The sequence below is a fragment of the Hippoglossus stenolepis genome, chromosome 4, assembly GCF_022539355.2.
Source record: "Hippoglossus stenolepis isolate QCI-W04-F060 chromosome 4, HSTE1.2, whole genome shotgun sequence".
Lineage (NCBI taxonomy): Eukaryota > Metazoa > Chordata > Actinopteri > Pleuronectiformes > Pleuronectidae > Hippoglossus > Hippoglossus stenolepis.
Window position 1 is genome coordinate 3,627,623 of NC_061486.1, and position 12,936 is coordinate 3,640,558.

Consider the following 12,936-nt stretch of genomic DNA (forward strand, 5'->3'; position numbering starts at 1 on the left):
CTTCAGAAAGACGTGTGTGCGAGGCGTTCTGTTCCCCACGCAGCCTCAGTGATGCTCACTGCGCTGCTTGTACCGGTGTCGGAGGCTGCGTCTGCTCACCCTCGGGCTCCGAGCGGGATCCCAACGATGTGACCTGGAAGGGCCGGTAGGGTTTGCCCTCGGACACGGGCACTTCCACGCTCTCCTCCGACGACACGGTGACGTCTGGCTGCGATTCAGAGATGGACGACAGGAACTGGTCCATGTCGGCTTTCTGCTCCTGGAGAAGCTCGTCTGAGGGAAAATGACAGAGAAAAGCACCTTTTAGACAAAGATCCCACAATAATGCGATCAAGATGACCCCTCGTTATGCCGTCTCTGCTTCTTTATACTAAACCCCAAAAAAGGTCATGCATCTTATTGCATTTGGAGGTGGTCTGGGACTCGCGGCCACATTCTTTTCTGTGTGTGACCGCAAATGCTGCAGTTTCACATTGAATCCAACGTGTTTTTACGCTTTCCAGTGACCGTATTCTGATTTGTTCGCCGCCTCCACAACATCAACACTGATCACCACAGAACGAGTGATACTTTTTTGTTAAATTGGTCAAATCTTTCCTCTTTACTCCAGATGCAGGAGATTCACTGAGCCCCTCCCGGCTCATCTCTCACACGCACAAATACACACAAACACAGGGACGTCGGACACATCTGTAAACTCAAGCTGTGCAAAACCAACATCATTTGGTCTTTGTGAAAACAGATGACATACATATTCATATGCATACGGGGCGGGGAAGTGAGATTCGATCATGTGACGCCTGGGAGACACCACTCAGGACTCATTTCTTTTGACAGGTGTGAACAGACGAACTCTCTCAGGACGGATGTTAACACCACGTCTGAACAGGGACAACCTCTAAAGCTGATAGAAAGACAAAACATTGCCCTGGCACATGCTAACACCGCTCATCCTGAGACGTGGCAGCGCTGTGCTTAATGAGAAGTTCACCAAATAAAACCAACACTCCTTCTTCCCAACAGCCAGGAGAGCTGCTGCTGCTGGAAGAGACGCCCGCTCCCATTCCTGCTAACTACCAATTAGTATTTTTTTCTGAGAGCTATTTTCCATGTAAATCTGCACATCTCCCAACAGGATGCTCGCATGGTGAAAGCTGTGACCCAGTTCTGTCACTGCACCCACTTTAATCTGTGCTGCACCACCACCATGCTGTGGTTCCTTTAATGAAGAAAAGGAGACAAAGGGAAATAATAAAAAATGTGCCAGACGTTGAAGGTGTTAAATGGAGCCACTGGAGACGAACACATCCCCGACTTTAGATCCAACATTAAAAAATGAAAGCTGTTGAGACCCTCAAAAGGAGACGATGGTGGCTGTATTAAAATCCTATTCCACAAATTCCTACTGAGGAGGAGACAATACTTCTCTCTCTGTCTCTGATAAACGGTCTACTGGTCTTTTCCCGTATCTGAGTTTCCCTGTGCACAGAGCGGAGACTGTTGTTTTGTCTGGTTGCAGCAGGAAAAAATAACAAAATCACCAGAGGAAATGTGATGCATTGGCTTTATCTGTCTGGCACATGTGCGAATTCCATCCCTGTTTTCATTTCACTTCATTTTTATTAATGCACACTGTCCCTCCTCCTCCTCCTCCTCCTCCTCCTCCTCGCTGCCTGGAGGCTTTCGAATGAACACGACTCACCGATTTCATCCTGAATCTCCTCGGCCACATAAGGTACTTTGTAGAGCAGAGACAGACTCTGGTTCATCCGCTCCTCAATCACACGCAGATGGGTCATCACCTGTCAGATGGAAAAAAGCAAAAAGTCAAACCTCTTGGCTGCACGGAGACGATGCGTTTTATTCCTGAGGACAATTCAGAACAGAATCATCTTCTATTTGCTAATAATTGCTGGTGATCCCTGATATCTGCTGGTGTTTAGCAACTTGACATCAAGCTAGTGTGGAAGACAAAAGATAATAACATATATATGACAAGCGCTTTGTTTAATTTATCTCATTTAAATAAGGAAGTAAGTAAATAAAGTGTATTTAATATAGCACCTTTCTCAAAGCAAAGGGCTTCACATAAGTAAAATAACAAAGGAAAGTAGTAATACACAATAAACAACAATAGAAATGTATGAATTCAACACTATAATGCACATAGTGGGAATAAATGGGTTTTAAAGGCTTGAACAGATGAGAGGCAGGAGTCTTTTGGGATGAATTACTTGAAACGATGAATCATTCATTACAATTTTCCATTAACTGAATAATCATTTCAAGTCTGATCCAGTGCCGACGACTGTTAGAACAAAAAATCTTCATCCCAACAGTATTCATATGAAAACTCACATTTAACCGACCAGAAAATATTCCTTTATCCCAGAAAATCCCCGCGTAACTCCATTCTCGTGCTCATTGTCATTCAGGGAGGTTACAAGTTGTGTCACCTAATAGCATCACAGATTACAGACTTGGCTCTCCTCTTTTCATGGGAATCACACAGGAGAGGCAGAGAAAACATGGCGGCGCAGTGAGGAGGAGATTAAGATTCATCCTCAGAAACTGGTATTAGCACGAAGAGAAGATTCAATCCCTCTGAAAAGACGACGACAAAAGGCAAAGAAAAGGGACAAAAGATGAAGAAGACGACAGGAATGTCTCCCAGTAGAAGGCACACACCAGTGCCAGGGCCCGACAGTCCCATCAGATTCAATCTAGCTGCACCAAATTTCACACACTCATGATATCAGAAAGAAGCCTGCCCATTTATCCGGATCCGCATCCCTCCGCCAAATTTCATGGTAATCTGTTGTGTAGTTTTTGCGTAACTTTGCATACCACCACACAAACGAACAGTGGTGAAGACATAAACTCTAACACAATAAGGTAACAACACAATGAGAAGTAAAGTTCGTTTACAACTGCCCCGAGCGATAGATTCAGCTGCAATTATTTGTAAAAGACACAGGAAGAGCTGGCACCACATGTACTGAGGCATCTACAGTAGCCGCAGGTTCGATTCCGGCTTGCTGCCATTTGCCGTGTGTCACCCCATCTCTCTCTTACTCTTTGTTTCACACTTAATCTGGTTTATCGAATAAAGACAAAACATATAATAAACGTCAATCCATTACAAATCCGTGGACAGACAGCAGACTGTTCTCTGCTCTGAATGTGAAATGTACAAAGTGAGCGAGTTGCTCGTGTTCACATATTTAAACTTGTCAGAGAAACGGCAGAATTTCCTCCTGGTGGAGAGGAAATCTTTCTCCCGATGAAGCGAGACTCGCTCACAGCCAGTCAACCCACAGACATGAAACAAGTTGCTGCATGTAATATTCAAATCAGAAGCTGAAGCTCTGAACCGACTCGACAGGATCGACTGCCTGTCAGTCCCAATGATCACCGCTGTTTCACAGTGTGGGTATGAAAACACACACTCTTTTGATCCAATGGATTTGTGTAGTGTCGAAGTTCTCTCGTCAGCGTCACGGTGTCGAGCAGCGACGTGACGCTGAGCGAGGAGAAACATTTCCCCATTTCTGTTGCCAAAGTGTTTGGCAGAATATGAAAAGCTACCAGCGACTGACCGGCTCTTGGCAGGTAACTGGGGTTCATTTCCCACCATGATGGTTGACTTTTTTAATCCTCGGACACATGGCTGCAGTGCACCGGAGCCAGCGACAGATGGCAGTAATGCACCTTTCCCCATTGAGAGGCGGGCTGCAGCCTCTGTGGCACCTTCCTGTGCACGATAAACAAACAACCCTGCAAAGATTATATACGTCCCACTGCTGGAATCTCGATTTCCCTGCATCAGGCAGCCTCAATTTAACAGGTGAAGCTTTTGACGAAAACAGAATAATCTCAATCCCAGAAAGTCCCAGTTATATTAACAACAAAACGTCCGAGGACGGTTTTGCCAAATCCACAAGCAAGCGGCACTAAACTGAGCAGACAGATTTGACGTTGCTGCAGGATTTGAGTGAAGAAACGAGCAGGGACTCGGCTCGACACGTAAACACAGTGAAAGCACCACAACACAGATTCTCTTCTCATGACTCCACACGGGGGCTCACCAGCTCCCAAATCAACAACAATTCATCTCAACAGCAACCCTCCGGTCGCCGTCACCCTCCTCTACCTCCTCTACCTCCTCCCTGTGTTGTTGTGCTGTGTTTTCTGTGACGGTGGAGAACAACTTTAAATGGTGTCAAAGGGCACTGACACACACGGGCGGGTACATCTAACGAAGGAGCTTCCTCCAGCCAAATCCCCGTGCAGCGGCTCAGAGTCCAGCATTACACAAGACCTGCGCAATTTTAATCTTCGTGGCTGAGGCTTAAGTGAATGAAACGCCCTCCCTCCCTTCCCCTCTCTCCCTCCGTCAGACAAGCCTCCTCTCTCCTCCCGGGCTTCAACTCAGAGAAACACACACTCCTCTCCACCTCCTACGCACTTAGAAAACAGGACCGAGAGGCTGAGACATCATTATCCTTCCCCTGTCAGAGCAGGAATAGGAGGAGTGTGAGATCTTGGAGTGGCTCAGCATGAGGTTTCAGATTCTATGCCTCTCATGCAGAACATCTTTATTGTCATAGCTAGGCTGGGGAAGGAGGCGCCAATTAACAAAAAAAATGAAATGCACAGACCCGAAAGACGACACAGTTGGTTCACGATTAACTGTACAAATCTAAGATAAGTGTTTCCAAACAAAATGCAACCGTATTTGCTGGTTCCAGTTTCTCCAATGGGAAGATTTGATGCTTTATGCTTTCTTACATCTCTGTCAAATGAGCACGAAGTAGTGGATTGATTGTTGACTGACCTGTGACTTCATCTGAGCAGCCTTCTCAGGATCCACAGCCAGGACGTGCTGGTAGTGTCGGATCGTGTGCTGACGGTCCTTGTTCTCCGCACGGACGTAGCGTCTCAGGGCCTGCAGGATGCGGTGGGGCTAAGGGGGGGGGCAAGATTAGTAGTGTCGCGTGGCAGCTTCACAACCAAGACTTTTAGTATGATTTTATTTCGTGATAAGGGCCGACACCGGTTTCAATGCAGTGTAAAAAAAACATGTGATATCTGCAGCAGAATCCATGTCGTGCCCCGCGTGCTGTCGCTCTACTCAGACGCCACTCTTCGCCTGAATGCTCTGGAAATGTTCCTATTGTCGAGAACACGTCTGACTGGGACAATCTCCTGCTGCGATCATTAAATGTAAAAAGGCAAAGTCTGGAGAATGTTCAGACTCGATTGTCCTGACGTTTTTCATTTCTAAAGTCGAGAGGTAACACAGAAGTGATCTCAGCCTCATCATCTTCTGCAGCACCTCGTGAAATACTGTCATACTACAGATGATGCAATCAACAATTAAGGGCTGGAGATATAACAGAGGGAACATGGATTCGAAATAAATGTATGAAAGTTATTCCCTCTGGGTAGCAAGTCCAAAACTAGGACTTTGAGTCAGGACCAACACTTTGCATCAGAGAAGCAAACGTTGTGCAGACTATAGGATCAAAAGATAATTTAAAAAAAAGGATTTATATAAAAAAAGAAACATGTCCCAGGGGGATTATATCTGAGGGTTCAGATGTGATTGACTCTGTGCTCATGCAGGATTGTGGTTTGTGTGTTTTTCTGGCTGCAGTAATCACCTCACGGTGAACTGCGAGCTGGCAGAGGGTCTTTTTACAGGATATGAGATTAGCCACAGGCCATAAGTAGTGTGGGGCCGAGCGAGGTGTGACAGACACGTGTGCGTGTGTGTTAATGTGTTTGCACATGGACTGAGGAGAGAGGGAGAACACAACAGACAGATGGAGCGAGGTGAGGAGAGGATAAAAGATGCACTGCTGCGTGGTGTTTACCCGGGGGGGGTCGGCCTGCAGCGCGGCCAGGTAGTTCTCCAGGGCCAGACGGCGCCGGTCATTCAGCATGGCCTCCACCCGGGCGAGGTGAGTCTCCACCAGCTGCTGCTTCTCACTGGCTGCCTCCTCCTCCAGGGACTCCACCATGGCTTGGAAGTGCTGCAAACAAAATCAAACGCACATATAAATATGTACATGCACTTTAAACAGTGTGAGACAACAGAGCTCCTTCAGCGCCTCCTTAACCAGACAGAGGAAAACAGGTCTCGGTTTCAGTCCTGTCGCCTCGAAGGCTCGTCAGGGGAGTTGGGGACTCATTTAGAAGTCCCCCCATTCAGACTTTGCCCTAATTTAGCCTCAGAGCGATAAAGATAGAGCAGCCGGGAAGAGAGATGTTTAATGTAGGGAGTGAGGGATCCAGTATCTGGAAGCCGTCACATCTCACACCCAAACAACGGGACAAAGGAAGGGGGACTCCCAGGGGGACAGATCAGTGTCTCACCTGGATCAGTGTCTGTCTCTCAGACTTGGGCAGGTTCTTAGCCTGGCGATCAGCCTCTTCCCATTCCTTTCGTACCTGGAGTGTGTGAGACAAGAGAGAGGGAGACAAAATGAAGCGAGATGCAAAGAGGCTTGAGAGCCCTTAATGAAAAGTGGACAGTTTCTTTGCTTTTTGTGAATGAGCCATGCATTGATTTGTAGTTTTTGGATCAAAAGCCTTTTGCTGTAGGTTTCGGTGAAATGTCTTTGTTCCAGAATCCTCTTTGATTTTCTGGATTTGACGCTCATGTCACCATTTTGCAGCAGGGGTCTTACTTATTGCCTCTTTAATCAGGTAAGTAGCGTCCTGATTCGACCTGCTCACTCACCCTCTCCATGCGATTGCGGTGCCTAATCTCCAGCTGCTCCTTGGCCCTCTGGAAGCGACTGTGCTCCTTGTCATCGGCCGGCGTCTCAAAGTAGATGTCCACATCATCGGTGGGCTGAGGAGTCGGGGGCACGGCTGCAGAATCAGAGGCAGACGGTGAGTGCGCGCGGCTGCAAACTGACAACCAGGCGGACTGACAAGCACAGAAAGAGACAGACGGGCTCATCCAGTCCACTCACCACAGTTAGGCAGAGAGACGGAGACAGACACACAACAGGGCACAGAGAGAGAGGAGCAGTAGAAAGTGGAATGCAGATTGAAGTTAGACAAAAATCCTCACAGAAGCACTCCTCTCATTGGCGTTCTTCCAACCTCCTGAACTCTGATAAATTTAAGGGAATCTGACAGTCTTTCCTTTTGAATTCTTTTCAACTTCCCGTCGGCTTTCTGCTGACAGGCCGCGTTTCCAACACTAATGGAAATATCTCCCGTGTTTGACGGCTGGGTCATCTGAGGCGGGGCCACAGGGCTCAGTTCTGGCTTCCTTGCTATACAGTCACGCAGGACTCGCTCCCTGCGTCGCTGAAACTCGCAAAAACAACAATGCTCCCGGCTCGCGAACGGAAAGAGACCTCATCGCTTCACCCCACCGTCAAAACAGGACGGCAGCACGGGCGGATCAACGGATAAAGATATCTATCCTCCTCTAAAAGTAACTGCTTCAGCCCCGAAAATCAAAAGAAAAATCCAATTGGTTATGGCCATGAACTGAGTTTGAACTGATGGAAGAGAGGCGCTGGTTGACATGTGCTGGTGGGGCTCTAGCAAACGCAGTGGCAGTGCTGTGTGAGCAGACAGACGCACGGACAGGCTGGTGACAGGCACACAGACACAGTGGAAGCGGTAAACACTGACGGGCAAACAAAGATGACAGAAAACTCTGTTTGAAGTTAGCATGCATATTAATGAACAACAGGAAGAAAACGAAGGAAACGGAAAATTAATCTTATTGGATTTCTATCAAGTAACTTCAAATGTATATGTGTGTCACAAATGGAGAAGATGGAATAAGTGTAGTAGGACTGGGCATTGATTTATTATTCTACTGCTTTTGTTAAAACCATACTTAGTAAGAGTAATGACCTTTAATAAAATAAAGGGACATTTCTCAAATGTCCAGTGAAATGTAAACATAGTAGAAATGATTGATAAAAGAATAAGTCAAATTTGATGAAAGATTCAATATCATCTTTCCATATTTTACACTTTTCGAATATTTTGTCTATAGACAAACTGGTTGGTACCAAAGAAACTCCAGGTTTCAACAGTATCCAATAATTTTATTCAATATATATTTAAGTATATTTTTACTTTAGGGGTAGGGTTAAACCATAATATAAGTTTAAATTATTTCAATATGATAGTTAATATATACGATACAGGTCCAATCCGGTGGAACATTAATTCAAACTAATGAACCCATGCTCAATAATGATATAAATGAATAAACATATATTTGAATTGTAATCTGTTACTGTTACTGAATATAAATGTGTTTTTCATCTTTGGCTCTAGGAAATTTTGATTAATAATTGAGATTTAAATTTTAGATGTAGGTTAAACAATTAATGAGGAAAATAATAAACACGTTACAGTAATAAAAATAATCAATAATCGTTGCCGCAGCCCTTCAGCATTTCAGTGGGATAATAAAACAATAGAAGATGATGTTGTGGAGTGAGCTCAGTCGTGAATGTTGTGGTGATGGAGACATCATGTGATCTGTTCACGAGTCAGCAACAGACCAAACCTTTATTATCTACCTATCGTCTACTAGAGTTTTCAGGGTCGGCAGGAAAGAGACAAACAGAGAGAGAGGGGGGGTGTTGTCAGACCGGCCTCGGTCACGTGAGACTTACTCAGGCGCTTGCACACGGCCATGCAGTACTCCTCTGAGTCGAAATTGTTGCGGTTGCCGGCGCAGCCCCCGTATATGAAGCGCACACACTTCCCCTGGCTCATGTCGAAGTGCCAGCGGGGCATGGAGGCACGGCAGGGGCCGGTCTCAGCCTCCAGGGTGCACACCGCTGCCAGGGGACAGCTCGTTAGATCATCCGGCCACTAGTGGCAGCACTTAAATTCCACTCTAACACCGCTACGTCTAAGATCAGGATAAAACATGTGGGAGCAACTGCTTTGTGAATGTGATGAGCAGGATTTAGCGTCAGGTTGGCTACAAACAAGGCAGCAAGACTTGTCCTTGCACCCTGATACAGAAGAACAGTACATCAAAGTATCTGCTGTGAGATGAGGGAAAAGGGTAAATGTTAATGCAGACACTCATCTTATTACAGTCTGGCTGAGATGTGAAGGTAAGTGACTACAGTTTAAGAGTTGAAAAGGTTTGATCATATTTAAGTGGTAGGCAAAGTGCCAATAAGGAAGGGGTGAGAGGGGTGAGGGCAGGGGGGATGGAGAGAGATGGAGAGAGAGGGAGGGGGAGGATGGTATATTATAATTTAAAACAGCTCATTACAAACCTTTCACTTCCTGCAGAGTCTTGTCCTCGTCTTGGCTCTCTGACATTTTGCTCTTCCTCTCATCCTCCTCTTCCTTCTCCACTTCCTCGTCCTCGTAGACGTAGTGGTACTCCTCCTCATCTTCCTCCTCGTCCTCGTCCTCCTCGTCCTCGTCCAGCGGCTCCTCCTTCTGTGTGGGCTGCTCGTCAGGTACCGTCTCACTGAGGAGGAGAGGAGGCGGAGATGAATGAGTGAAGGGGTGGACGCCAGGAAGAGGAATGATTTATCAAACGAGGCAGAGCAGCTGCCATAGGTCAATGTCACAGTGCTTTATTTCATCCAGATGGCTGGTTATACCTGCCCTTCGCAAGAGAGCGCATATTAAGCTTGCAATATCTCAAAGACACACGCCACCATCATGACCACAACCCCACACAACCTGCAGACCCTTCCCCCTCTTTCACAGCTGCCCACCTGTCCTCTACGGCATCCTCCTCGTCCAGGTCGGCCTCGTCGATCTCCTCATCCTCTACCTCCTCCTCTTCGTCGTCGTCGTCCTCCTGCGAGGGCAGGGAAGCCGGGGCGGTCTCCACGATGCGAGAAGAGGGGCAGCACACGTACTCGGTGCCGTGGAACTTGTCGATGCCACAGGGCAGCAGCATGCCGTAGCTGTGCAGCACATTGGTGCTCTTGGCACAGGCCTGACCGGGGGCAGAGGGAGAGAGATACAGGTGAAATCCACCGAACACGGCGACGGGGCTTCACTGCTCTGAGGCATCGACATGAGCTTTGTTTATTCATCAACAGTTCATGGAGCCGGATGGAGGAGCATGTGAAGTTAAATCAATTCAGTTTAATCCTTTATAAGAATAATACCCTAGATGTTTCAAACCAATAGTTTCCCCATAATTTATTGCTTCAGGAATCCAAAAGTTGTGGTGTTTTCTGTGGTGTAGTTGTCAGTATCGATTTGTCCAAATGTTCACCTTTGGGTCAAAGCTGCCCTTCTGCTTTCAGGCCTAAACAACGAGTGTGTACACAGACCTCCACGTCTCAGTACATGGGGGGGAGGTACATTGTAACCAGGTGAGCTATCAATGCCCCACAAAAGCACTCCCCCCCCCATCTGGTCATGTTTGTTTGTTAGTTTGCAGGATTACATAAAAACGACAGAAGGGATTACTATGAAGCTTTGATGGAAGGATGGGACATGGAAGGACTCTCGATATGGATCTGGGCGAAGGGGCTTGTTTACTTTCTTCAGCATTGTGAGATGTGAGGTGTTTTTAGATGTTTTTCACAAATTTCCCATATTAAAGGGGACGAGGCAGATGACTGTGCTCTAAATGTTGTTTTTTAACTTCGTGACTTATGGTGCAGCGGCGGCCGCCTGCTGTGACCCGACCATGTAAACAGGTCTGTCCAGCGGCAGAACACAGACACACTGATTTTTATAGCTCGTTCTTTTGTCACACGCTGACAGGAGTGATTAATGGGTCACACTTCCAAAAAAGTCTGGCAGTCCTTTAACTGACGTGCTATTTTTCAACACCGCTGCAGCTTCGGTCTAAATCACCCGCCGCTGAGAAACTCAGCAGGAGGAGTTGAGGATTAGTCGCTCTGTTGCTTAGGGACGTCACAGAGGCAGTTGGTTAAGAACAAATATTGTTTATGAATCTTCTTCTCACTGGGAAGATGTATTACTACTCAGATCTAACAAATTTCTTTGTCATCTATAGGTCAAACGTGCCTTTTATACCATCTTCAGGCTGTAGATGCATTTGTAATAAATGTTGGGGAAGAGTAAAGCCCCTTTTAAACTGGCTTTTTGTTTGCAATGGGAATGGATTCAATCGACATTCACTCCTGGGTCGAAAGACTCACAGGATTTAATCAGCTCCAGCTCAGATCAGTAGTAAAGGAAGCGTGACACCCGCCTGAACGCGCTAATTTGGCAAGACAACGAGGTGAGAGAGCGCCTCAGTTGACGGTGTGTGTGTGCGACATGGAACATGACTCGCCGGGAGAGAAAAATAGAAAGGCAAACACTCCTTCTGGCCACGGGAAACGAGTCACGCGCCTTTTTTAGTGGGTTTAAAAAACGTTTAAAAAAACCTTCATGTACAAATTGTGGTGTAAAAAGAGGTGTAAGACTCAGGAAGAGGCTTGACGGGCTCAATGAGCTGCTGCTCTCACTGTCATGGTTAGAGTGGCCCCCGGGGGCCGGCTCTGTTGCTGCCCGGGGGAATTAGTAGCATTACAGGCACAACACTAATCTGATTAGGAGCTGAAATGTGAGTGTTCCCAGTCGGCCTGTGATCAGAGGCCCTGGGAGACTCACAGAGACAGGTGGAAAGATGTTTGGGAGGGAAGAGGAGAGAGCAGGGAGTGAACGTGTGATGAAGGGGAGAAGGGAATCAAAATTTAGTTATTTAATTTTCCTAAAGTTAAGCTGATGCTTTAGACCCCCTCCGCCACAGGAGTATTATTTTCCCATTGCTCTGCTATACAGCCTCCCACTGTTTCCGATGAAGTCACTCCTCCCTTACCTCTTTGGCCACGCCGTGCCACTGCTGGTGGCTGATGCACATGTCCATCCGCTCCTTGTGGAAGAACTTGCACTTCTCTGGAACCAGAAGCACGTCACTCACGAACTCGCCCACTGTAAAAGCAAATCACACGGACCAATATGCCCGTTAGTCACACACACACACACAAATCCCCCCTGCGCCTGATCGCTGCTCTACAACCCTGACTGGGTCCAAAACAATAAATCACCTACTGGGACTAAAAAATGAATAGCAGATGAGATGAATGGAAAAAAAGGGCCTGATTCAATAATTCATAGCTCCCTGGTCTTTTCAATTTCACTGTAATTTCACTACAGTATCTGACACCTGAAATCATCCATTCTCTGCATGCACATCTGTCAATCTGCTGTCAAAACAGTACAGGAGGAAAATCAGGTTTCATACTCGTGGCCCAGACTTTTCCTGTGAGTCAGTGATATCATTTGCTTGATGAATTCAATTCGATATGTTTTATTCATGGCAAATCGCTGACGAGGAGCCAGATCGGCAGAATTAAAAAAGATTTGAAAGGCATCTTGAATTTCTCTGCTTCGTGTTGAAAACCAATGCGTGTGTAGGCATATGGTGCCGGGGGTCAAAAGACAGATTAGAAAAGGACAGCGACTGCTGATGGGCTGGAAGTGTGACGAGGCCGTCAGGTAGAAACACCTCCAGCAGAAACGCAGGGAGAGTCAGGCGGACAGAGCGAAAGGAAGAAAGAGGGGGTGTTAGAAGGTTTAGGGCAAAGTCCAGGCTGAGATCAGCGTGGCTGAGGAATGAGCGGATTGAAAACACACAAATGAGGGTCTGGAGGTTTCAGGACAAGGCTGAGATCTGTCCTGTAACTGCTCGCTCAGTGGTTCACCGTGACCCCGGCCTGAGGGAGCGCTGCCGGAGGACTTCACGTGAGCCGGGCGGAGGAGAAGGAGAAGGCAGTGTTTTGGAAAATGAGAGGGTCGGAGAGGAAGAGGAGAGAGCTGGAAATAGCAGAGGACTCAGCAGCTGCTTCTCATCTCCGCCCAGGAGACACAGTGACACCCCCCCTCACACAAGCTTGCCTTAACCCCCACCTCCCGGCTTTTTTAGTTACTCAGGAGGAG

At 47.0% G+C, this 12,936-nt stretch overlaps 1 protein-coding gene across 9 annotated transcripts in view; it reads right to left on the reverse strand.

The window, feature by feature from the left end:
* aplp2 (amyloid beta (A4) precursor-like protein 2) overlaps positions 1 to 12,936 on the reverse strand; it is a 54,619-nt gene that overhangs the window by 8,765 nt on the left and 32,918 nt on the right. For 8 of the 9 annotated variants that reach the window (XM_035153772.2, XM_035153771.2, XM_035153770.2 and 5 more), the window contains exons 4-13: positions 11,816 to 11,928; positions 9,741 to 9,967; positions 9,288 to 9,487; positions 8,667 to 8,834; positions 6,749 to 6,882; positions 6,382 to 6,456; positions 5,880 to 6,038; positions 4,838 to 4,966; positions 1,703 to 1,802; positions 100 to 273 (exon numbers count right to left, since the gene is read on the reverse strand). In XM_035153772.2, coding sequence (XP_035009663.1) covers positions 100 to 273; positions 1,703 to 1,802; positions 4,838 to 4,966; positions 5,880 to 6,038; positions 6,382 to 6,456; positions 6,749 to 6,882; positions 8,667 to 8,834; positions 9,288 to 9,487; positions 9,741 to 9,967; positions 11,816 to 11,928 — 1,479 coding nt within the window. The remainder of the gene's footprint in view (positions 1 to 99; positions 274 to 1,702; positions 1,803 to 4,837; positions 4,967 to 5,879; positions 6,039 to 6,381; positions 6,457 to 6,748; positions 6,883 to 8,666; positions 8,835 to 9,287; positions 9,488 to 9,740; positions 9,968 to 11,815; positions 11,929 to 12,936) is intronic. The other variant, XM_035153773.2, reaches the window with a different exon arrangement.